At 38.9% G+C, this 27,854-nt stretch overlaps 1 protein-coding gene across 4 annotated transcripts in view; it reads right to left on the reverse strand.

Annotated features, from left to right (window-relative positions):
• Nucleotides 1-27,854, reverse strand: part of SCUBE1 (signal peptide, CUB domain and EGF like domain containing 1) — a 217,630-nt gene that overhangs the window by 150,365 nt on the left and 39,411 nt on the right. For all 4 annotated transcript variants that reach the window (XM_052790181.1, XM_052790180.1, XM_052790179.1 and 1 more), the window contains exon 4: nucleotides 12,336-12,470. In XM_052790181.1, coding sequence (XP_052646141.1) covers nucleotides 12,336-12,470 — 135 coding nt within the window. The remainder of the gene's footprint in view (nucleotides 1-12,335; nucleotides 12,471-27,854) is intronic.

The raw sequence follows: 27,854 nt of genomic DNA on the forward strand, positions 1-27,854 counted from the left end.
TATCTGGTTTGTAGCCATCCCTGGCTTTAACGATCCAAGAAAAGAAAGGTGAAGAAAATCCTCTGGAAGCTATGAGCTGTTTGCAAGAGGTTAACAAGACTTTGAGACAGCAAATAGAGTGCAGCCACTTTTGCTGTGCAAGGGTGAACTTGGAAAAATAGAACTCTTCTTGATAAGCAGCTCTATTTGATTTCTATACTTTGATGAAGAGCATCAGCTAAACACCGAATATGGATTTTAATTTGGGCAGTATTTGTTGGTGGTCAAGGTAAGCAGAAAAAAATGGCAGTGTTTTTCCTGATATCAGGTCATATTGAAAAGCAAAGAAATCCTGTTTCTGCCTGTAAATAGACTGTGGAAGTCCAAGGAAAGAATAAATATGGAACAGGAGAAATGGGATGTCATTCAGCACAGCCACACTTCTGACCACAATGTTGCTTTTGAGATAGCTCAACTTAGTATAGCTCAGTACAGTATCTCCATGAAATGAGTCATAATAAACACTATGAGAAAATGAGGCCTTTACAGGTGTTTTTAGAGGAAATGAAGAAACAAAACAACCCCATAAAATATTTAACCAAATGACACATAAATAAACTTTGAGTGCTTGGAGATATATTTACATTCTGGGTTTGGGCACTTGATGGCTAATAGCAAGAAGTGAATTTGACGGACACTCAAAAGTGGCACCATTTACAGTAGGTCTAGAAAGCCTCAGAGCCAGGTTAAAAAACATATCCACAGTCTGGACAACAGGAAAATTCATTTAGCCACCTAATGTCCCTCTTGCATGAAACTAATGAGAACAACATAAAAAACACAAAGGGGCTTTCCTGCTTTCACCAAGGCTCTACTTTTAAAGGATCGAACTACTGAGAATTAACCACCAATGTTCTTTGATTTTATTGTTTTTCTGGCATTTTACTCTACCATGTGGCTGTTTCATGGAGCATTTCTGTGAGCTCCTGACAGGTAATCCTCCAGATTAATTCAGAGTTCATTTGGCCGATAAGGGGTCAGCTTCTCTGAGAGATAGCGCAGGAATGACAGCTCACTATCTCCTTCTGTGAATTCTCGGAAGATTGAGCAGCACAAGATATTTTCAACTAATGCCTGCTGAAGACAAATGGTAGCTTACCCAAATGCTAAAAAGTCATGTTGAGATCTACATAGAAAGCCTTTTCAAAATAAATCTCCAGGTAAACATACTATTCAGGATTCAAGAGACACAGATTAGGCTAGGAAAGTATTGCTCACCAAATCCTGGTTTAAAACAGCTTATTACAGGCTTTTTTTTGATGATATGTTTTTCAGACTCCAATTAGAGCAGAGTAATTAAATGTCCATTAAGGAAGCACTTAGGCCAAATGATAGCTTTTCCTGGGAAGCTTAGGGGGAGTTCTGAAAGCATTTTGTCTGGAGAGGTGAGGAGCAAAAACACAGTACTGGAGAAGAGCATGCAGAACCCTTTTTTTGTTTTGTTTGGCCTTTTCCTGGAAAGCTCCCCCAACACTGAAATATTTCACCTGTGAAAGTAAACAGGCAATGCGCAAACACTACTGGGAATATGCTCCTTCACCTGGCAAATCAGGCTTCATATTTGAGCTGTTTCTCGTACTAAGTGCCCAGTCTCTCCTCTCAATAAGGGGGCTTCATGGATATTCATGCTACGGTGCAATACAACAGCCGCCTATGGAGGCAGACAAGGCTGCCTAACCACCACTACCATATAGTGCCAAGGACAATATCTCAGTGTCTAAATGTTTCAGAGTTTTGATGTTTGGGTTTTTTTCTATGCCTTTTTTTTAATATAATCATTATTATTCCAGGAAAAGCAGCTACCTAAGAGAACAAAATTTGCTTTAGTGGAAGAATACATTTCTTTCAAAAATAATGTTGACAACATCTGCTTGACCTGTTTAGGTAGTTGTATTCCACCTCACTTTTCAGAACCTACACATTCCCAGTGTCAATTTGGCTGCCTTCCCAGTACAACGGCAGAGAGTCATCAGGCATCCTGAATCTCAGTAACAAGTCAAGCTGCCTGGCACCATCAGAAATTGTTCAATTTAGAATACTGAGCCTATAGAGAACAATCAGAACAAAAAGTGTAGGGAGGAAAGGCGGGAGAGGACAGGATTTGCAAAATGCACTGTTATCCACCCGGCTCCCTGTGCTACACTTTGATCTCTAAACATGTACATCTAATTCATCAATCACTGATGTTAAAGTGCACCAGGGATGAAAGACGGGAATTAAATAACAGACCAAAAGAATGGGACTCAGGGTATCTGCATTCTGTTCCTAGTAGGAGCATACATAAAAACAGATACTCAGTTTTACAAAACAGATTTCGTGAAATCAGTATAGTATCAATTAAACTGCATGCTCTGTCAAATGATTCCTTCACAGCTTTTCTGGAAAGCTCTTGGGATTTCTACAACCTTCCTGTGTAACTTTAGGCAAATTATTTAACTTTTCTGCCTCCCATATCTGTAACTTACAGCACGTGGCATAATAGCTCCTATTTCAGAGTCTGGAGGTAGTTTTTGTAGGCTCCTGTGACATCCTCTAGCGAATTAGTGATTAGAAAAGCAAATAACTAGGAGTTCACTTCTGAAGCAGGCAGAACAAGAAATGCACGGCATAAGAACAATTCACATCGCTGCTTCCCCATCTTGGCATTTGTAGCATTCCAAACAAATGTCAGTTTAAATAACCAATTCTCATTACACTAAATACTGAAATGCCAACACTGATCATGTGAATTTCTGTCAAAAATTAATGTTTGAGTAAGAAGCCTCTTAGTTTTAGCCTGTCTAGTACTTTGCAGTTTGATATGGATTGAAGATAGCAGCTATTATATTATCCTCAGCCCATGTTAACTGTAGGGAGAAAACCTGCCAACTCTGGTAAATCACCGATGTAACACAATGCTTGCAGCACACCGTACTGGATACTACCAGCTTACAGTGTGTGTGCAGTGATTTAGTCAGCTATAAACACAGAGAACTTTTAAAGGAGATGCTCCATATCAAAGAGGGACAAAAGTGCTGTTCATTTGCTCAAAGGTGAATGCTTTATGTCGGAACAAGAGAAGAAAGATTATTTGCAGCTTGTCAGCACTGGTAAGTCAGGCAGAGCCTTTTGAAAGTGCTCAATCATACTACACATCATGCACAAAAAGCAGGTAAACTAATTCACTGCAGAAGCCCAATGCTCTTACCAACGGTGAACATAGTTCAGAGAGTAACTCCAACAGCACACGATGCTTGTCTCCCTGTTATACTTAATGCGTCTGTTTCTGCATTTCTTGACTCCTGGGAGAAGCAAAGGAGTTGAACCCTTGCAAGGGTATTATCCTGATCACTTGCGCATGATTGCAGGTTGGCTTTGCAATCTCAGCACATGACCCATTCTACTGAGAAAAACATTCGTTTTCAAAGACATTGCTGCAGTTTGACTATACTATGACTATACTGTGGTTTATGCAGGAGAGGAGTTCGCTAGATGGAAAGAAAACTATGAGGGAAAGGATACTGAAAAGAAATGGCATTAGTGAGCCAGGGAATTAAGGAGACAGAGAAGCAGTACAGATTTTGCCATGTGCTATTTCACACCCTTCTTTTCTTCTTCAGTCTATCCTCCTCCACTTCAACTCATTCCCACTTGGCTGTCTGTCTTCTGTCCCTCCTTCTCTTACTTTCTGTTTACCTGACATACCCTTGTCTCACTCCCTTCTTCCTTTGTGCCCCCTCTTAAAAATATCTCATGGTGCTACTACAATGTTTCTGCCATGAAAGCATTCACAGTGCCTATGTGTTTTGTGCTGTCCTCTGCCCTATGCTCACCTTGTTTACTTAGGCTGTAAATTTTCCCATTTTGTATGAGGTCTCGTGCAATCTGGCCCCATTCTTGACTGGTGCTCAAGTACAAAAGAATCAAGATACCATCAAGAACAGTAACAAAACCAACAATTTTATGACCCAGATACTTCTAAGATATAAAGCTTAACAGAGCATGCAAGTATTCTTAGGCTTGAAAATATACACGGCTATTAAATACAAGCATCTTCCTTCTTATTTCCATTAACTCCTAAATTATTTCAGAATAGCTCAGAGCAACCTCAAACATAATTACATGGAATTGAATAATTAATAGAACCCATTAAATGCATAGTATGCATACCATATACAGGAGGGTAACAGTATATATGAACAGGTATTTGGCATTCGTATCTTGAATTCCTACTGGTTTATAGCCAAAACCACAGTGCGGTATCGGCCTGTAGAGAGTTCCTGCTGGATCACATCTCTGAGATTTGTCACGAATAGCAGAAAAGAGGAACAGTGCCTGCAACATGGTCTGTGGCTGATCTCTCTGCACAGTGAAAAATATGAGACATACACGGAGAGACCTATAGTGACTATAGTAGGTATGAAAGATGCTGAACATCTTTACACAGTATTCAGAGCAGGCCCTGAATTCATTATTGTATCCCTGATGGCATGAGAGAGACACATCATGACAAACACAACGTATGGTATACTTAAAACAGAGTCCATTTGTTGTGTGCATGTGTGAATGCAAGCTTTTTTCCAGTACACTGTGGCTTAATATTCTTCCCAGATCTTTCTCACCTGATGTTTCAGTCAACTGGATGCAAGAGGCCTTTAAAAACACATCAGTTCTTTTATTTAGTATAATCCTGCTATATCCAGAGCAGACAGTACGAGCAGAATATTGGTTCACTTCCAATGCTATTGAATGATTGAGTGTGAAAGCCCCCTTTGCATATTTTCTCTCTTTAATTTTTTTTTAATGTACTACTTTCCAGTGTGTTTTCCCATTCGTGCGTATAGCTTTCCCATCTTGTCAGCACTGCCAGTCAGTCAGTTGCTGAGCTACAGACTGTTCGCTGCACTTTCTGTCACACAGGTGTGGAGAGATTTTTGATCTAACTTATGAATTCCCTGCCCCCTCTAGCAAGCTGGCTGGATGTCATGCTGCTGCAGGGTGTTTCAAACAGCTGCTCTTTCTAAGACACACTTCTTTCTATCTCCAGCTTCATTATTTCTTACACACTTCTTTTCCCCCTTTAGTTTCATCCTTTCCATACCAAAAGGCATTGGCAATGGAGCCATGCAGAAACAACCACCGTACCATTAAACTATTTCAGATTCTGGCTCATTGAGAAATTTTCTGCAAGTCCTAGTTTATCACTTAGTCAGTCATGTTCAACTGTGCATCTACTTTTACTACTGTTCAAGCATTATATGCAAGTTACACGTGTGACTTTCAGATTACTTACCAGTTGATGTTTTCTAGTACATCTAGGCTTTAATTTTTTTAATATTCTTTTCTGTTTTATTTTTAAAATATTTATGTCTGTTCTGATCAGTACACTTGAATCTGGGACCTGTTACAGGACAGCTTCTGCACAACACTCTTAGAATTCAATCCCAGATTTTGGCAAAATCTGGCAATCTGTTATTGTTTCCAAGTATTGGGAGATTTCTCCTTTGAGTTTCAATGAACTCACCACCATTGCATCCTGCTAACCAGTTGGTTTACTAGTGCATTCAATCTCAGCTGAAGCAAAGCAGCAGAGGGTATTGATTACTCAACAAAATTTGGTTTTCTTTCTGAATTAAACCTAATTCAAAGTCCCAGAAAATTCTAAAGCACGATATTTTTCCTTCAGAACACAAGCGAGCTATAAAACTAAGGTAGAATATGTAGAGACTTCATCATATTTTGTTGCGTATAAGTATGACAGGGGTTGAATTGGTCCCTAGGAACTCAACAAGGACCTGCAACCAACCGTACTTGGCTGTATTTAACTCTGCAACTTGGGATATACCAAAACTCTATCTTAATTTCATATCCTATATAATTTCCTCACATCCTGGTTTCTACCTGGACTGCTCTGAGGAACAGGGCTGCAGCTGCTCTAATGGAGTGAATCTAACCTGCAGTTCAGACACAGCCATGAGAGCTTTAGACAATACTGTAATATTTACACCTCAGTTTTCTTACCTATAAAAGGAAGGTTGCAGCCTCAGGTTTCAGAAGCATTTAAAATTTTTGTAAGCCAAAAGTGACATGCCTTTGCCTCCAATTCTATGACATCCTAAGCAGTCACCATTTAATCTGACATTTATTGAAGGCCTTAATGTGAAAAGCTGAGGGGAAAAAACAAACAAACAAACAAAAAACTACCGACAATTTTGATAATTAAAACTCTGCTTTTACAGTTTTATTTGGATAGACTTAGTTTTACTTGGATAGTACTTAAACGGCAGCTACAAAGAGGATAGAAGCTCTCTTTTCACAAGGAGCCACATGGAGATGACAAAGGGCAATGGGTACAAGTTGCACTGGGAGAGGTTTTATCTTGACATAAGAAAGAAGTTTTTTACACTGAGAACAATCACTCACTGGAACAACCTCCCCAGGGACATGGTAGAGTCCCTACTGCTGGCAGTTTTCAAGATGCGACTAGACAGGGCACTCGACAATCTCATGTAGGCTCCCTTTCCCACAAAAGGTTGGACCAGATGATCTGTTGAGGTCCCTTCCAACCTGGGCTGTTCTATGATTCTACAAGGCTACTTAGTCTCACATCTAGTCCTAAACTTTCACCTAATATTGTTTTTATGATTATATAACAACTGCTTCCCCTCACAACCAAACTTAAGTCAGATTTCACTTAAACCAGTTTTACACCAGTGTAACTTTACTAGTCCTAATCATGATACATCATTGATACATGAGAGGAGGGAGATCAGGCCTAACAGACATTATTTTTTACTTATACCAGGTGTTTTCACCTGTTGCATTTTCCCTCCAAACAAATTACAAACTCCCTCCATTCCAGACGAATGGAGAAAGCAAATGTGAGGTGCCATTCACACAGGCTGCCGAAGCAAATAAGAATCCCTGAAACCAAAGTACAGCAATTTTCATGGGTTATACACAGTTTTAAAAGGTTGCACACTTCTAACAGGGCACAATGAGATTTAAAATGGTTTATTAAGCCTTTTTTCCTGGATACATTCTGTATCCTGTATTCTGTGAAAGATAATCAACTGAACTATTTATTCAAAATGTATCATGGGAATGTATAAGCAGACAAGTTTCTGTTACGCTTAGGTCATACTGTGTGCGGTTTTAGGAAAAAGCTTCCAAGATTGCAGTATGTTTGTCCAGATAAAACTTATGCTGCCTGAAAGGTTTTCTTATCATTTTATCTAAAAGCACATGAATTGACTTCCTTAAAATTTACTTTACATATATTCCTCTTCTTTACAATCATATTAGGATTCCAATTTAAAAAGATAAATAGGACTGTTCTGCTCCAGTGAATGGGATGCCTGTACTCAGGGTAGCTATGGCAAAGTATATTCCAGTAATGGACTAATTTAACCAGTTACATCATCATGAAAGAGCTTTCATAGTTGAGATGAGAAACCTTGTACTTCATAAAGTCTGGAACGGAGCTGGCAACACTTAATTATTTAAAGTCACCCTTCTGCATTAATCTAAATATGAATAGATTATTGTGCTTTCTGTAGAAAAAGCACCTCTGTCCTCTAAAGTGCTTTGCAGAAATTCTGAGTCACAATAACCTTCTTGCTCAGAGTCCCACAAGGCATCAGCACCAGAGATGGGAATGGAGTCCAGAATCCCAACCTGTAACCTTTCCTGAACTGATGGGGGACCCATGCTTCCTCCCACGGAATCCTAACACATTATTCTACTGCTATAAAATCGCACTGAACTAAGAAAACAGGTAAAGGAATAAAAATAAATCATGGAAGGCTGGAATGAAAAAATTGAACAAACGTGGTTTTATAATCCTCAGAACAAGAAGAAACTTGGTAGTTTGATGTCAGCTGACCGAAAGAGTCCTACGCTACTACTGCAAAATTAACAAGGGTTTAAACATATAATCAAGTTTAACAAGTTACTATGTCAGCACAAGCATGGGAAAACATTTCATAAGCCCACTTAGCCCATGACAAATGCAAAACAACTTGGCTTATCATGTTTCCCTTTCCTCTGGGACTAAACTGTTACACTTTTAGTGCAGAAAGAGACAAGCTGGTTTTGAAACTCTGTAGCACAGTAATTTGCTAAGTTGTGGTAGCTTGACTTTTTGTCAACCTCCCTAACTCTGCTAAGAACATAAGGCTAATGGGATAAGGGGAAGTGAAAAAGCATTTCCTTGCCAAATGCTTTTTTAACAGGCTTGAAAATGATCGTGACAACCGTGTAAAAAGCTTTTCCACTGTTTGACCAGACCATCATCATTTCCAGTCTTCTATAGCCCGGTACTTCTCCACCTCTTCTTGTCTCCACTTATAATTACCACTCCTAATTGCACCTGCCTTTTTAGTTTACTTGGCACTAGCTGTATAAAAACATTGGCAGTGAATGATTAGCAGATATAAGACCATTACTATAACTATGCTTTAGGTAGACATTCAGGGGATGGAATCTAAAACAACAGAAGTCTTTCCTAGCCACAGAACTCCTAAGTATCTGGCCTGTAAGCAAACAACCTTTGTGCTTTAGGAGACTTGACCTCTGGAGGTGGGACAGCAATGGCTTTCTACAATGCTTCCGCTGAGAATTTTGGTTGGTGAGGCAGTTTGTAGCCAGTGCTCCTGACCACAAGACCTTTTGTAGTTGTAATGCAAATGGGACATACCCTACCTTTCATACCGATCACTCTGAACTTCAGCGGAGATACAGGCATATAGCTAAACTCTATTTTGATGCTTTTTAAGCCCAATTCAGATTTTTAACCAACTTTGCTATCACTAGGACTTTAAGGATGTGCCCAGAGGCTTTGCTAAATAGGGCCTTTTGGCTTATCAAATTAAGGGAAAACATGCTGTAACCCACTCACCTGACTCAGTCACAGCTGTAGTGTATGATACTAATCTTCACATTATTAAACACATGCTCCCTCTGGAGCTGGAGATGATACACTAACAGCTGGTTTATTCTGGTTTCTTTTTAAGTCATGAGGAAACAAACACAAACGTGCCTCTTCTATGCACTTGCAATGAAGACGTACTAAGATAAACAACTGTTAAGTTCTCCGTATCTTTTACAATCTGTTCTCCCTCCCATTCTCTCTCCCCATTGTTGCCATCATTTCTGTGAGTAAGCTAGTACTAAAAATCTGACTCAGCAAAGGGAAATTAAGTTTTGTGCAAAAATAAATGAGGCAAGTTGTACTGGGCATAGTATCCTCCCAAAAGATACTGAGACTAAACATAAGAAATAAGTAGGTCTGTAATGAAGATAGTGAAATGAAGCAAATACTGGGAAATGAGGGTTTGCCCTGACTTTAATGTCAGCCTGGCCTCCCATTGGTATAAAATTCATATTTCTCATAGATCATTAATCCTTTTTGTCCACAGGAAATAATAAGAACACTTCTAGATGGCAAGCAAACATGTCATTTGGGACACAAGGATGATAGTAAAAGCCTCTACCATGAAATCCAGTGTGGCTTTTAACCACAGCTTGTGAGTAGGAGCACAGTGGTACAATACACCCCTGAAACACTGGGACAGGCACAGCACATCTCTGGAAGCCAAGGAGATTCACACAGCAGCCAACAATTTTAAGGACAGTACCTCATATCATAAGACACCTTTCCCTTGGCTGGTTAGTGCAAAAAGGGACGACATATTCCTTCCTCTGCTCAACCCCCAAGAGAATATCCAATGCCCTTTTTCAACTCTGAAACTAGCACATCACTTGATTGTGCTGATGAGCTCAAAGCCTGTGATCAGCACCAGCCTTGCTGATGGCCGAGGCAAGTGAGCTGGGCCTGCAGACAGGGCATTGCTTAGGCTTGGTACTGCTCCCTCCATTCCAAATCATCCCAACTCCAAGTACATCCTAAGCACCTTGCAATGCTTATCCCCTTTTCCCAAGGCATTTGAAAACAGGAGGGAAAAGGTGGCAGTGAACTGCATGGACAACCTTGTGGTTGATTGTTTTAGACTGGCTCAGTCCTTGAAGAGACTTTAGGTAATGTCAAGGACACCGAGACTGTGTGACTGCACATGCATTTTTCAGAGACAGAAAAGTAATCCCACTGCAATTAATGGATCTTATTATGCTCAAAGTCAACAAGCTTGCTAAAGGGCTTTGGCAAGTCAGCGCCTTTGTGTTTGGATTGCAATGCTGGCTGTGTGGTGTGCCTTTGTCCACTTTAGCCTTGTTTACCAACAGAGGTATAGACACAATCTAGCCCTAGGCACCATTCTGGCTAAATGTGTTGATGCGTATTTTTGCGTTCCAGCAGTTTCTGTAGCAGCGCTTACAAGTGAGACAGATGAAAGCGAGTAAACACAGATATTAGAAAAGCCATTTACTTTCTCACCATGCATGTTTACTATTTGCAGCTCGGTCACCTCTGACAACTGAAAGAGATCATTTAATCTCATTTCCTTCCTCCAGCATACCCATCCAATGTATTTCTGGGGGGGGATCATGGCACTACAGTGTAATGTTTGGTATTATTGTAAATTGGTACTTTATTTTTGAAAAGCTACAAACCGTTTGTTCATAAAACATTTTGCAATCACCATTAGTCTATTTGGTAGGTTGTTTGTTTTTTTCAGATCTAAAATAATATGAAAATGTTGCTTCAAATTAAACATCCATGTCCTATATTGACATTTTCTTTGTAAACAAGTTAATGCTAATATATTACTCCCATGCATATTTATTAAGTGCATACAGCAGTCAACCTTCAAATCCACTCCCCCAGTCCTTCCGGCAAACTAGGAATCCTCTTTGCCATAAAAACTTACCGTTTTTCCCTCAATAAATCTATTCCTTAGAAGAAACTTTTGCCTTTGGAGTCTCATTTTTCATTTATTTCATTAGTTTCCATCTCAGATAACTAAATTCTCTTTTATTACAGCTGGGAATTTTTATAATGTGCAAATTGAAATAATGATTGTATCACAGTACTCTGCAAGTGGTTTTCATTAAGCCTCCAGCTACTATTCCTTGCTCTGTTGGATATCTTTGTGTCAGGGATACTTTACACTGGACAGAAATTTGAACAATTTATGTTGAAAAGAATGACTAAAAACTATTAGATAACAACCTTTAAAATGCCCTGGTTGATAGAGCTTAATTGTATGTTCTCGTCATAATCAAAATACCTCAATCACTTGAAACCTAACAGTCATGCTAATAAGTGGACCTGTGAATATATTCCAGAGATTCACACTTCTGAAAACCAAAATTACTACTTGTCTTTACAATGCTGTGTAAGCAGACACTCAGTGCCAGAAATACATTTACATTTCTGAGATGCTACGCTACAACGTTCTGCTTTGTCAACAGAGTGGCTAAATTCATACTCGGTGTTCAAGTAGGATTTTCTGGTTAATTTTAGTGACTTAAAATAGTTCAGAACCATTTGTGTGGCTTGTTGAAATTTACAGTGTGCTTACATTGTTCATCACCAGACTCATCTTGCTACTTTGTCATTCTGTATTGCCTGTTGGTAAATGAGTTTGCTAGCGTATATTCCCATTGCTGCCAGGGTCACCAGAAGTCTGAATGAACACATAAAGAGTCCACTTAATTGCAAAGATTTATAGCTATGCTGTTTTCTTTTCTCCCTTTCCACTCAAACTTGTCTTCCATGTCTGACATGTATAGAAAAGGGAGAGCTGCTTATTCTAGTCAAAATCAGCAGCAGACAAGGATCACAGTTTTGGAAGGATTCCTTATTTCTACTGCTAGTGCATAGGCAACAGAGAAGCAGTTTTCTAATCCACCCTAGGCAGGGTAGTGAACCAAAGAAAAATGCTGTGTCCATATAATATCAGCCATCATCAGTCTGCAATGAAGCAATGAGTTACATGACTGGCAAAAAACCCATAACCTGTATAAATTCCAGAAGCAACAAGCTGTTCATTTTGATTTAAGATACCATGCTCTCCAAGGTGGAAGACAGGTGACCTATTATACAATAAACAGACGAGAAATTTTTAAGTCTTGGAAACTCACAAGCAGAAAATTGCCATTTGAAAATCTGCCTCTGCCTGCCCAAAAAGCCTGCTGTTTGAACCAAGTATAATTTCTATGTCAAACTAAAGCCTTTTCCCCTGTCTTATTTATGGCTCTGCTACAAGTTTGGGTAGCAGAGAAATCAATCCATTCCAATCAACCAGTGAAATGATTTTGGGAGCTCTGTGGATAAAAAAAATCCCCCCAAACAGTTTCTGCATTTCTGACTGAACACAGTTATTCTGAAGAGCACAATTTACACACTGAAAACTTACCAATGGAGCGATGAATGCAGGTATGCTGGTTATCACTCAGAAAAAAGCCCTCTTTGCATTGACATTCATAGCTGCCCATAGTATTTACACAAATCTGCTGGCACCCTCCATTGTTATCCTGACACTCATCAACATCTAGAAGAGAGAAGGAAAAAGAAATGCAAGATGATGTACAGATTCAGAATATACATCTAGAAGAGCAAGGAATCCATGAAAAGGCACACTGTAAATTAAGCTAATGAAAACTACCCGAGCCCCATCAGAGTTAATCCAAATTAATCCATCTTTTTCCTGCATCCTAGGTTTAAAGTTAACATAAAAAAACAGTGGGGAGGGAAGTCCAGCTAAGTCTCCATGCATTCTGAGCTGCAAATTGATTTCCAATGCACAATGAATGTTAACGTCCTAAAAAGGCTGTGACCCCATCTGCCAAGTGTGGTGTTGCACTCTGTCATTCCCACTCCACTTGGAAAGACATACTTCAGGCCTACAGTAATTTCTAGCAGGGGTAGCAGGCAAACACAAAGGGCATTACTGGGTGAAAAGAGTCTTTATAGAGTTCTGGTCTTGAACAGAACAGCATGTTTCAATTACTGGAGTCATAACCCCCTACTTTGTCAGTTTGTTTAATGTTGTTTAATGAAAAGAAGGCTTCTTAAATCTAAATGTTCCATGTCTGTATTGTCATTTTAATAGGCAAATATATAAAACCACAAAGGCAGCATTAGCTACTGGCTGTTTTGAGGGTCCCTGCCTACCCCCCATCACTTCTATTTGGCATAAAAGTTTTTATGCTGTTGTGTTAGGAGAGATGTATGTTTCAGCATCGGGAAACCACTGCCACTAAAAGATATCTGATCCACATTCAACCTTGCAACTCTCCTGTTTTGCTCATAAAAGGTATATCATATCCATTTTCTGTTTTTTCTTTGGATAAAAGCAACTCACCACCTGAAAAATCCATGTTTTCCTTTTTATGGAGACTCTGCAACCAGTTATTTCACAGTATGTGCCAACATGTCAGCAAATTAGTTGGTGTGTGTTTTGCTTTCATTTTATTTTTGGAGGGGAGAAAAAACACAACAAAGCTAAATGATCCACAACATTCAAAACCTTAGAAGAGCTGGCACAGCTCCTGCAGAAATTAATTCCTCCAGGACTGGCCACAATACACTAAGGTAAAAGCAAGCTGCTTTTGCCAGTACTCTTGCAGGCAAGGCCAGGAAGCTCTGAAATGCTGCAGAAACTCAGCCAGTAACTAATGCAGGAACACCAGCTAGTTCAGCAGCTTGCTTGGCTGATCTTGCTATCACTATTTGTGCTGGTGTGCTGCCCGTGCTTCATGTGACAGAAATTGTAGCTCTTCTTCACAGAGTAAAAAAACTCTAGGGTAATTACAGCAGTACCCTGGGAAACCAGACAGTCTCCTCCTGTCTTGAACTACAATGCAAGTGTGTAGACAGTCCTTCTCCATTTTTTATTTACCAGGAAGTGTGAAGCACTATTGCCTCAAATTTTCTGCATCAAAATCCTCCCTGCCCTCAGTTCTTACTCTTTTCTAGATTTGAACCTTTTCATAACCCCATCTGAGCAATTTGGGAGCGCACAGGAAAAGGAGAAGTGAAGACTTTCCTTGCCTATTGCAGTGTAAGAAGGAAAGACTCAAATAAGCCAAATTTGTGAGACCCTTCCTCTGTGAGCCAGCAGGCCTCACTGCCCTATTAGTGCCAACTGAAACTTGTTCCTTCAAAACAGCACGCTGGAATCTAGATCCTGCTCGCTGGAAGATTAGTCGACCGCTTACTGAAGGAAAAAGTCTCAGTTGGTACATGTGCAAATCCCAAAATTTTGCTACAAAGTACATGGCCTTCCCAGAGCTCTGTTTATAGTATCACAAAGCAACTTGAACCATTGCCTTCCAGCTCTGATGAATAATCTGAAACAAATGCAATGATTAATAAACATTTTTTTCTCCACTTGATAGCAAATGCTGGTGATTTGCCACTTCCATAAAGAGACAGCTCAATTTACCATCAGTCCCCAAATCCATATATGCTGAAATAAACGTTATTACAACTTAAACTCTTTAAAAAGTTTTACCATGAGGAATTTCTTCCGATTGTTTTCAATTACTTGCCTCAAAATTACTTTAATATGCATTTATGAAGAGAAGGAGTTGAAGAAAGGGAGCAGCTGGGATGTAGGACTACTATATTACTATCTCCATACTACATGCCTTCCAATAAAACTTGGCCTCGTGTTGTAGGATTAACATTTTCTCTTCTCAGGCCTCAACCCTACTAGGGTCAGACTTTTTGGAGCACTTTGTATTCCTGCAGTCTTAAAAGGCAGTATTGCTTATTATCCACCACACCATGCAATCTATTGGACATGGCTGCCTGGAAAATATTTACTGAATTATTTACTTGACAAACTTTCTTTCCAATAAAGTCACTCTATGGTCAGCCTATTACTAACCCAGTTTAGAGAATGGGGTAAAAAAAGTCTTCTCAAGTTAGGAGAGAGAACTCCATCAACTCCAATGAGCTCAAGCTTCAGTAGATCTGGCAGAATAATTCCTTCATGTATCTGAACTTTTTCAAAGCTCACAAATGAAACAGCTGCCAAAGAGGCTTTTTCTTTCTTTCATTGTTTGTGCAACTCTCGTTCAACGCAGCTCAAGTTACCCAGCTGAACATGTAAACATCAGTAATGCAGCATATGTGAGACTGCATTTTGGACCAGATTTTCTAGAGATTAAGTTCCACATAAACACCAAAATAAGTAGCCAGGTTTTCAATAAAGCTCTTCTGGCTCCAGTTTTGGAGGCTCCACATGTCCAACTGGGCTGTTGACTGTTTTGAAAAACTGAGGGTGGATCATCAGGAGCTTTAAATGTTGCCACTCTGTGTGACAGTTTACACCTGCTGGAGACCTGCACCCCAGGGCCTAACTCTAGACATAGGAAAAAGGTCGCTTATGATGTAAAATCCCTTCACGCAAACGTCTCCTCTAAGCCCCAACTAAACCCATTCTAAAAACTTTTAAATTTATTGAGCACAAATACAAAGCTCACTTGCTTTATTACTCTACTCTTTATAAAAAGGAATATTTTTTTTTAGAGCGGACAGACATGTCTTCTTTGGCAACCTTTTGCACAAAATCAGCTACCACTGGTCATCTTATGCAGGACCAGGGTTGTCTCCCTGAGGATGGCAGCCCCAAGACAGCAGGTGCAGGTCTCCTTTCCTTTAAACTGTTTTATGGAAACTCAAATCCATTTCCTAGGCTCCTTGTCTGGCAAAAGTTCTTTCATCCAGCTTGGCCTCACCACCTGACAGTGTGATAACTCCTACAGTACATTATCCACTGCTTACAGGAGAGCTGAGCCTCAAGATCCTACTGATGATCCCAGGGTGGAAGCTGGAGCAAGGTTTCAGCAAACCTACACAATCCAAACTCACGAAAGGATGGAAAAATGTTCTTGCCTGAGCTGAGCTCAGATGGTTATCCCACGTGGCTGCTCCAACCCTCATCCTCAAAAAGAGGAGGAAAAACTAGGAGAAAGTGAATATATGTCCTTAAGCCATTCTCTGTAACACTCATCACAAAGAACTGTCCTGTGATTACATCTACCGAAGACAATCCCTGATGGAAGCATCTAGAAATAACTCCTTAACTACTCCTTACCAGCACAAAAAAACAGCTAAGATGACAATCTGCACAAGAGCTAGAATTGCTTGTACAGAGTTTAGACCAGAGTGACAAACCTATGTTTCCAGGGTGATGAGGGCCTGGACTTCAAATTGGCCAGTCATCATCAAGGACAACAAGAAATAAGGGAAGAGCCAGCTCAGGGAGAGGCTGGGAAAGGAGAAGTATCTTTCAAAAGAGAAGGAGTGATAATGGATGCATATATACATACATATATAGATATATCTATATATCAGAAGCATTATGCAAATTAATGCATATCTGAATTTGCATAAGACCTCTAGCTTTTTGGCCCACTGCCTTCACGTAATCAAACCTGTGTTCTGTATCTTGGTAAGATGAGAACCTCTAGAGAGCGGTAGTGTGGAACAGTATCAAAGGGTAGGAAACATCAAAGTTGATAAAGATGGACGTTTTATTTATTAAATAAACAAATGCTTTCAGTTTCTCATTTAATTTATCTGATGAACTTTTCAAACTAGCTCCACTGGTATTTCACCCTGATCTGGCTCAGAGCTTGCCGCAGTATTTGGCCTAACGAAGCTATTCTGATTGAGTGCCCTGTTTGGATACCACCGAGGCAGAAAGGTTTGCTAAGGGTACCTGAAACCAAAACCACAAGCAGGAAGACACAAAAGTAGAAACACTACACAGAGTCAATGTCAAGAACAGTATGTCCACTGTCCACTTCCTCCCATGATCTTCTCTTCCTTCTGACATTTTTCTTTCATGTCAGCATTTTCGTAAGCACTTAAGCCCCTCGGAAATCTGAGTCTCATCTTCAAAGTCTCCAAAGTGTTTGGGAGTCACAGTACAATTCACTTACTATAGCATTAAGATTCTTTGAAGACTTCTAAAAACAGGACTTTGACTCATGATCCAGAAAGCTGATCCTGCTAGTTTTTCTCTAAGCTACTCTTTGAAACTTTTCAAAGATTTCTCTAAGATGTCTATTTTACCAGTGCAGAACACTGTGACAGAGAGATGAACTACTGATAGCAATACTGTAGACCTTTCTCAAATGTTAGCAACAAACCACCCCTGAGGATATCTTGTATTTTAAGAGAAATGATTAGCAACTGCAAACTCAGAAAATGTAAGTGCCTGATTCTAGAATTTTAAAATCATTATATTCTGAATATTTCTAGTCAGAAAGCAGGCTGAAAGTCTTATTAAAAAAATCACATTCCTGGATTTACTATAGTCATAGTTACTCTTATACCAAAAGAACAACTAGCCCAGCATCCTCTCTTTGCCACTGCCCTGCAGTTGGTACTTAGGAGAAGACTGTAGAGATGGGACAGAACCACTGCTGGCATGCTCTCCCAGCTTTCAGCAATCACATACCTATGACCTTCCTAAATCACTTGCTAGACCATTGTCCTGCTGGATCTTTCCTGTATGAATTTGTCTAATCTCTTCTGAACCCAACATGATGGGGCAATTACTTCTGCAATTTAATTAAGAGGTTACATAAAAAAGATATATTTTTGTTTAAGTTTTGTTTATTTCAAATGTGCTGCTTTATAGTCTGAATGAATGCCCCCTAATCCCATGATTGTGAACAACAGTAAATACTTATTCCCTACTTGCCTTTTCTGCATCTTTCTTGATCTTACAGATCCCCCTCAGCCTCATACTACCTACCTCATCTATTTTGAGCCCTGAAGCACAGCAATACACAAATATGATCATTACAGAGAGAATAAAAATTACTTCAGTGTATCACATTTAAAACAAAAAGTGCTCATTTCTAGAAGTTAACCTTAATGACAGTAACATTTGGCACATGTTCCTCTCACTTCTCTATTCCATTCCCTCCAAGTACCATGATGCTCTATTGGAGCGGGTGTCTTGGAAGATCTGATTTCAAGATAGTCGTGGAAGCTCAAGGAGTAAATCTGGCATGTAGGAGTGAAGCAAGTGGTATCAGATTAGAGGTTGTAGGCAGCTGTTCCCGCTGGAAGGGTTATACAAGTAGTGACATGCTGTCAAGGTAGGGAGGGTGATACATTGCATCAGCTGAGGGGGCCATGGAAACAGGAATCATTGCTAATTGAAATAACTGCTAAATCATCTTTCTTAGACCAACTTTATATGAGCATGCAAAGGGAAATATTAGAAGACAGACACACCACTACCTATGTAAACAGCATTCATATCTCCAGGAGATCTGAAGTCAGACTTCACCAAGAATTTAAAAGCAGGGCCCAAATTTTCCACTATTTGCACATAAGGCTAGAATTCTGCTTTTTGTCCCCTTCTTTCAGAAATTGAAAAATCTGGTGAAGAAAAGGAAAAAGACACCACACCCTTGAATGCAGTACTTCAGTCACTACCACAGTTGCAGAAATCTTCACTAGAGCCCTTGCTGAGAAAAGATGCACTTGCAAAAAACCAGATCCTACAGTAATGAATTTTTACTGGAGTAGACATTAAAAAAAAAACCTAACAGAAAGTGTGAAAAATTACCTTTCCCTGAAAAATAAAGCACATTTTACAGAAGAGAAACATGAAGTACTAATCACAAGGATGCTCTTGGGTGATGAATACTAAAATCATTCTAAAATGATCAATGAATTGATCCCTAGAACCACTCTTTTCTTACATACAAGGATACAGCACCTAAAATGATACCCATCATCTGTCCTGCAGAATCCTGTCTCTTAATGGGCTACAATCACCTATCACCTCAACAAACACTGACTAGGCTTCTTGTTTGCCTGCACAGTTATAAATGTGCACAGCTTGAAAAGGAATGCTTAAAATCTTTTTTCTGTAGCTATTTTGTGACACACAGTGGAATTCCTTAAATTTCACACGACACAAACACAGTGTAAATGCAGCTGCAACAGATTTCTTTGCTATGTATAGCATAGGAAACATTCACTTAATGCATGAGCTTAACTCTGCTTCATGGGATGCCTAACCATTTGTGGAGCTGAAGTAAACAGCCCCATGGACATTGCGTGAATGTTGCATCAAGTTCAAGTCTCTTGACGTCACTTGTTTATTCCTTTCTTAAACAACTGGGCACCACTGCCTGTCCTTTTAAGACACCAAAACCCTTTTTGCAGCTTTTAGCATTTCCAAATTAAACATCCAAGCCGCTTAATGTGACATCTTAGTTGTAGCTTCTATCTTCTCACTTGGTCATCATGGGTTTTTTTGACAGACACATACACATGGTAACCTCCTGACAACAGTGCCTACACACAACAAAGTTGCCAATCAATTATTTGTTAATTAGTTATCCATTCTTCTGATACAGGGCTTTAAACTAGTTTTGTATTAATTTGATCCTGCTTCTTTTCATCTACAGTGCCACTGTCTAGGGAATGCCAGCAGCCTCCAGCTTGGCATGAGGCTCTTACTGGGCTCGGACAGCCACAGCCCCATTAGCAATAAGCTTGTAGTTCCCACTGACATCTAGCTGCATGTTAGGGCACTCCAAGTTGCAATGCTGGATTAACAATCCTCCATAGACTTGAAGGAAGTTAATTACAGATGCAAACAAGCATCAGTCCTCATCAACTGAAGGAAAAATTTCGGACAAGTTGAGTGAATTATCCAGTCTGTTATCATAATGCCCCTTACTTTGTCTTGCCCCTGGGCTTTCTCTGGAGCATCATTAACTGTTGCAGGCTCAACTGAAGCAGTATTCTCTATCTGGGATAACTATTGCTTATACCTGCTTCTTTTTACACCTACTTATAGACCCTGCCAGAATCAGAAAAATTTGGTTTGGGTTAACTCAAAACTGCTTTTTTGTTTGTTTTGATTTTTTCTCACAAAAATGAAAAGGATTTTGCTGTGGGTCAAACAAACCATATAACTTGACATTAAAAAATGAAACAATATTTTCATCTCAAGTTGGTAACATTTTCCAGGTCTATACAACATTTTGTTCCTGAGCTCTGGCAATAAAAGCCAAGGAAATGGCTAGATTAATTATTTTCTTTGTTATCTATCAGTAACACAGTTAGGGGATGCTCTAGATTCAGATGAGGGATTTTAACCTAAGCACTACAGCACCCAGTAGGCTATGAAGTCATTCTCACTCTCTATATTGATAATACTTGAAGTCCATGAAAAGTGGAAGAAATGGGAGAGTATGCAGCACAACCTTCAACACGCTGAAAAGAGAACTCTACCAGGAGTTGAAAAACATTGGCTTAGTCAGGCACATAGCTACTCATTAAACTTTTGGGGAACAGGAAAATGCTGAAAATGTTTTGGAAGCACTGGAGTTGCTCCTGTAGGTCATATCAAAACAATTAAATTTTCCTGAAAGTATCTCCATTGGCGAAAAGTGTTTTATAAATGCAACCTCAGTTTCTTAATAGTTTCAGTAGGTAAATCTTCAGTGAATGAATGCTTCATTTGACACAAAATGTTTGGACAAATGGGCATCTATGCCACCTGGGAAATTAGTTCAGCATTTCTACTCTCCTAAACATGAGTAACACAAACCCCAGTATTTAGAACAAACATTGTCTCTGATTTCTCTTGACAGAAATACCTGAAAGATATTCAAGATCTTACAGTAAGCATTAATTTCTTTTTTATATGGAATGGCAATACTAGCTTACCACTCAATCTAGTTGTGCTGTGTTACACAGCTGGATTTGTTGGTTAGTTTGTTTTGACCACCTGGTTTTAAGAAAACAGCCTTAGAAAACAGTTGGACACCTGTGCACCAGCTAAGCAGCAGCTGCCCATTAGCACATGTAAGTTGCAGTAAGTTGTGTTAGTGCAACTCAACAGATGAACACAATCAGCCTTGATCAGTAAGAGTGCTGGGAATTATCAATGAAAAGCAACAGAGGTCAAAAAACCTGACTTCAGGAACACCGTAACTATGTAAAGAAGGGATAAATTTAATAAGTTTGGAGCTAGCGTGGTAATGTAAAGCCAAAACAAACAAAGAACCCAAAATAAAACAAAACAAACAACTGCCTCATCCCCACCTTCTCCATAAAATTCACCAGAGCTGTATATTCTTTGCACCAGCACCTGGGAACACATAAATGGATTTCTGTAATGGCTACGTAACAGTGTGCATTTTTTCTTAAACCAAAGTACTTAAGAGTCATGGCCTTCTATTATCAGTGTCCAATATATGAAGTTAATGCATCTACTCACTTTGCAGATAGGTTAAATACCTATACAAGAGAGAAAACCTTGTTTCATGCACAAGTTAATCTCTAAATGACAGGAATCGTGAAGAGCTTTCTATAGGCAACTTATTCCACTAAAAGCCTTCTTACCTTTTACTCTAAGATATCTGATATTGGAGGTACAGAGTCTTAAGTCAGAGGGAAAACTATTTACGTGTTAAGGCAAATGGACTGACCATCCACTGACAAATTCTGCAACTTGAAGTTCCTGAAATCACACTCGGACATGCAGCCTGTATTACAAAGTGGACACTTGTTGGAACCTTTTATTCGGAGCTCAGCTTCCTAGAGTTCTTCTTTGAGTTCTGATTTCAAATTCAAACACTCAAAGCAAAACTCAGTCCATACCCAGGATATTCACGTCATTTCAGAGCACGGGAATGAGTTTTCGCATTCTTTCAATTGCAGTCATCAACAGGCTGAGGTGGTGGTACCTTCAGAAGCTAATTGATACTGAATTTATAATTAGGAGGAGTTCTTCCAGTTATTTTTCAAGTGAGTAAAATCAAGTCTCTTAGAATTCCCTAAGATGTTCATACAAGGAGTTTCAGAGGTTTTTGTAAGTACTGAATAACAGTTGGTGGCATATATACAGTGTCAGGTCTATTAAAGAAAGCACTGCAGTTGCCCAGGCAGCAGATATCATGACTCATATCTGGTGTGCGCATAGAAGTTTTGATGCACTGGGACCAGGGTGCTTAGCATCTTATTAATCAAGCCCTAAACTATTCTAAGTCACACAACAAAACTCTGGCTCCCTGTCCTGTAAGTGACAGTCCACGCCTGTCACTACAAATCACTAGTGGGATCCAGAACCCATTCTTCACTGTCATATTAGTAATTTTTATTGTGTCTCTGACTAATTTCAGAAGCAGTTTCTTAGTTATGCCTTCAAAATAAACAACAGAAATAATTAAATAAGTGAAGTTTCTCAACTTTTTCAAAGGAAGTCATTCAAGCTCCCCAGTTAAGTCTAAATATACCAATGTATATACTCATGATATTGAATTGCAAAAACCGTTTTTCAGAAGGTAATACTGAAATATTGCTACTCTTTATTTGCTAATATTTATCTGAAAAACATGACTCTAGTACTTTAATATAACAGTGTAAGTTATCAGTAGTGGAAAACTTTCCAGCCTGTTTTGGTCACGACAGAAATACACTAGGAATACTTGCAAAAAATCACTTTAGGGATTTTTGTTGATTCAGATACAGAAAAAATAGATAACCTGACTTTCAGGCTGCTTGTATACTTATAAACGCATTACTGTCATTATAGTACACTGTTATTACAGTATAATGACAATGACTATATTTGAAATCAGGCACCAGATGACTTCGCTGCTCTCCACTTTGGTGTCTTTTTGCAATCCATATGAATTCAGTGTTTTAACTGGATCTATGAAATTTCTAGGATTGACAGACACCATTCCATGAGGGAAGGCTTGAATGTCATACACATCTGACTAGTAAACACACCCATTATAGGCTGAAAGCCTGCACCCTCAGGTGAATACATGTTCTCCCTTGCTTTAAGTAAGCACTAAACACAATGTGGCTCCCAAAGCTTTGGTTAATTTTAATATATTTTATAGTTTTTCTCTTAAGATATACATCAATATAGGCCACACTGGCTTAGAAATTTGCCATTTTAAGAAAGTTAAGATGAATTAACAAAAGATATGAAACCAATACAAACAAGATAAAGCAGTAAGGATGCAGAATAAATAATGCAGAATAAAACTCTGGCTTTGCTGAACTAAGACACAGCCATATCAGACCAAATAAGAACATCCATATGGGATTTAACTGATTTAACTTATACATATTAACTTCACACTCTAAGCTGATTATTCTTTACTTTCCTGAGTGTTCCATGTAGAGAAATCTTTACTGTGATTGATTACCTCCTCCAGGGAGTAAGTATTTAAAAAAAAAAAAAAAAAAGAGACTCAGACAACAAGAAGACTTGCAGAAACAAGAGACTGAGATTGATGCTGCTGTCACATAGCTCCCAGTTTCTTAATTTATTATGACAGTCTGAGACTCTAACTTCATAGTTGACAGCCACCAAGATTTATTCTACACTTTTGATTATTTCCCCATACCTAACAAAAAACCTTGGGCCTGTGCTGATTTATACTTTCACTTGTTTTGGTACTTCTCCGATCACATTGGCTTAAGAAAGCAAACATATGGCAAATTAACATGTAAAGAAAGTTATATCTCATTTAACGCAGAAGATTAATGTGGGGTGACCAAACATTAGAGTACTTTTGAAGGGGGAAACTTTCAGATACGGAAATAGAAAAAGCAGGGTAAGAAAAGCAGTGTGCTCAGATTCTAGCTTCAAGAGGGCTGGACGTCAGAGGCCTTTCCATCAATCACAGTGAGAATTCCATATTTTTATTGGATTTCCAGAGTGAACATGGACATATTTTCAAAACCAGTCTCGAATTTTATGCTCCAAACTTCTGATAGCAACAATCCTATTTTCAAAGGTGTTGATTAACTGAAGTCCGTGGCATTGCATCCCGTGAAAAAACAGGGAGCAGTTCATCTGAGCTACACTAAATACATACTTTAGGATGATGGCAGTCACACACACAAAGTGCACTGAAGCACAGACTACAACATTTAAAGTAAGTGATTCTTAATTTGAGGGCTTCATAAGCTTTATAGAAATGTAGGGCTTGACTTCTTGGTTGTTAAATGTTTTTCAAATTTGTATGCAAACACCATAATAACAATTCTCATCTGTCCATCACGGAACCTGCCATGAAGAGAGAAGGCTGCAATGGCTCAGAGTCTGGAAATTTCTAGTTACCAGGTGTCATAAAACTAAATCTGAGGTTTAGAAGAGAAAGATCATCAGAACTAACATATTATAGTCCCATCTCAAAAGAGAGATTTAACTTGTATCTACAATTGTCTGCTACCACTTGCACCATGAAGACTCTCACAAGATGCAGGCAACCAAGTAATAAAAGTAAACACATATATACAGAAGTTGTATGTAAACATCTAATACAGAATTGTCTATAGAACATTTACTTATCATCCTAGCTATCCGTATTTGCTCAGCACCTAGTCATCAGTTAGCAGAAGGCACTGCGGAATAGTAGTACGTTATGAAATCTGATGCATGCCACTGTACCACAAAGACGGGATACCTTAAATTGCTGTGATGAATCACAACTGTTATCACTAATCTAGTGTACAGACCAAGCAAGATTGATAAAAGATCTGAAAACAGTAATACAGTAAAAATTAGTTAGCTGAAGAAACATATGGGAAAGTAACTTTCTTCGTCACTTAGGCTTGCATCTGAAAAACAAAGAACTTTGAAAAATGCAGTCAAGTTTTTAATCCTGAAAGAATGCATTTGTCACTAAAACTCAGTTAGTAAAAATTCACTAAAATTCAATTTGCAGCATGGATTTTTGTGTATGCACCCACTGCAGCTTGTCTGGGGGAGGTTCAGTAGCTTAATACCTCTGGTCTCCCATTTGCAGGGGTCCTCTGATCCCAAGGTTCTTACTGTGCTCCAAGGACCCAATCGCTGCCAGTCATCGTTTAGAGAAATACAGAATACATGCAGGTTTGAAACATACAGATATATCTATTGTTAAAACTTGCATTTCAACACTTTTCATCTTGTCTGTAAATATATATTTATATACGATCCCATTTCCATCTTGTGCCTGGGCCCCTCACATTTAGAACAGATCCCCGCTACTCAACCACTGAGCCCTGATTTGGGAGTCTGGCCGCCTTCTCTTAAGACATAAAACAACTGCCAAGTCCTGAAGTTCTGCTCAAGCAAAACTCTCACTGGAATCACTGGAAATGAGTAAGAGCTTCAAGATTTAGATTAATAACTTTCTCTACAAAAATGCCATAATTTTACATGTGTTTTAATAAAAATGAAGAGTTATGAAAAGAAGGCTATTAGGTGTATTCAACCCTCCTCCGTCTGCCAAGGAGCTTAAGATTAGCAACCATGAAAATCTGGAAGAGAGTTTATGACTGATAATATTATTAGAGGCCCTGCTGATGTGCTAGAGGAGGACAATACTTAACCGTCAGCTCACCTAACAGTCTCCTGGAATTAGGAAAGAAGGGCAAGGAAAACTGGAAGACAGCCAAGAAAATGGACCATTTTTCAGCTTCTCTTTAAAATATGTGTTTTTATGAAACTAAAAGCAACTTTCCAAAAGCTGTTTAGTTTTATATTTAAAATATTCACATTAAAGAAAAAATAAAATGTATTTGAACTGTTGGGAAACATAAAGAAAAATAAACACCAGTAATAGAAGCATTCATTTGGAGTTCAAGCAAGCAACACATTGTGCACAGCTGTCTGGAAAAGAAGAAAAATAAAGCTAAATTAAAAGGAAGACATTGGTCTCTTTAATCATACCAGTGATTATGCAATCCTAAATGAGTTATATACTACTTCTTGACACTTTACATCTGGGAGCTTTAGAAATGATTTCTCATACACTTGCAAGTCTCCTCCCACTCCACGCTGATAGGCAGATTAGGCCATAGTCCCCCGTCCCAGTGTATAAATGCAGAAAAACAGAAGGGTAGGAATAGGTAGATTTTGGGGTTTAACTGTTTTGGGTTTGTTCTGAAAGAAAAACAGAGTGCTAGAACATTCACCGAAAGAGGATGAATGATACGATGTGATATACCTACATGTGTGTAGATACTAATGTTCGTCATCTGACCCAGACTGTAGATTACCACTACCCAGTCAAGAATGAAGCCTACATGCCAGGGTTAAAAACTCTGCTCTCTTAAAATAAACCAACAGATTTTAAAAGAGCACTGCAAGGTAGGAACTTGGGTTTAGATACTAACCTCAGACCTCAGAAGAAAAGAAATTGTGTGATTACAAACATGAACCTGATTTTTATACTGATTTGGGATCCCAAGGCCCGTTTTATAACAGGCAGATGTTACTTCGAGGCCTGTGACCATCTGCTCCTGGTTTGTCTCAGAAGTTTCTCCTTTAGCTGCAGGCTCCAAATGACTTGCGATTGTTGCTCTGCTCCACCTACCAGCGCTGGCAGACTAGTACCACTCCTGGAGCAGGTTCAGTTGCTCTGGGGAAAGTGCCACCTCTCCTTTCCCACAGGGGCTTCCACATGACTTAGTCACTTTGTCAAGAAATGCAAAATAGCATCTGAGAAGAGACAAATAAACCAGTAATGTCCACTTTTCAGGTGGGAAAATCAGGCCTTCTGCCCAAAGCACACCTTCAAGATTGTGGACGTAACTTAGGACTTTGCTATTCAATTCTTTGCTACTGAATTCACAGCTGACACCGTGCTTGTCTTTTCGTCTACCATACTGAACATTCAGCTCTTGCAGAGGGCTCCATGGAATCTATAATGCACACTAGCAATTGCATTTCCAGCTTGATTTATAATCAGAAGTTCATTCTGCTTTCCAGGACTCTTCTTCATCAGACACAGGATTAACTGCTGAAGAAACATAAACTATACCGGATCATCAAAACCTACTTCTGTAGTTATTTTCAGGAGGTCTGACACACAAGAGAATTAATTGAGATATCATATTATAGATGTCCAAATTTAGTAATTGTTATTTTTCTGTAAGAGAAACCGAAGTTACACAGAGTATTTGAAATAAGAGTGTGTAAGCAGGGATTCAGAAGGGTAAGGATTCTATTCTTGGCTATGCAGCAGATATCCAGACATCCTGTGCAAAGATTGAGAAGTAACTTAATCTGTTTGCCCTAGCTCCTCATCTATAAAACAATGAAAATTGTATTTCTTTTCCTTACAGGATTTTTTGAGGAAAATCTATTAGTATTTACAAGGTGTTCACATATGTTCCTGTATCACAGCAATTAATACCACAGAAAAACCTATAAATAAAAAATGTCTCTGAATACATTATGATAAATTTTCTGTCCATGCTCCTTTGTATCTTTTTTGAAGGTTTCTAAGAAGAGTTTACAACCTTCTTGAGCACACTTACTAATTAGAGAAATTATAAAGAGCAGAGGACTTTGTGAAAACTATGCTAATCTTTAGAAGAAAGAAGAGTTAAGATGAGCGCAACCCAGAAGCAAGAAGTGTTTCCGCAAAAAAGCAATGCTTACTCCCTATTAAAAAGGGACTATCACAAATCAGAGCTAAGGAGAAAATTAAAAAAAACCCACACAAAACAGTCAGATGAGTAGCACTTCATAGCCATTCATATTTATACCTGAATAGATAAGCAAAAGAAAATCATCACTCCATGCAATTCCATTCTTTAACCTGAAATACTCTTCACATTCAGATTTGGTTTAACAAACTGAAAACAATGAGTTGGGCCGATTTTTTAGGAAGAATTCCCTAACTATATGTACACAAAAGTCTGCCTACAGGAAAAAAAGGATAGAAGAGCAGAATGTGGAGGAGGTATTACGCGGCTTTCTCAAGTAAGAACCAATGACAGTCAGCTTTTGTTGCTATGTATTTTTCTTGCACACTCTTCATTCCCCATTTTTTCACATTCTGATCAGAGATAGGTGAATTCCAGAAGGCTTGGAACAGCTGGAATATCAGCTGATACGTGAGCCCTTTGGCAAGGAAATTTG

Source organism: Harpia harpyja, chromosome 6 (genome assembly GCF_026419915.1).
Source record: "Harpia harpyja isolate bHarHar1 chromosome 6, bHarHar1 primary haplotype, whole genome shotgun sequence".
Taxonomy (NCBI): domain Eukaryota; kingdom Metazoa; phylum Chordata; class Aves; order Accipitriformes; family Accipitridae; genus Harpia; species Harpia harpyja.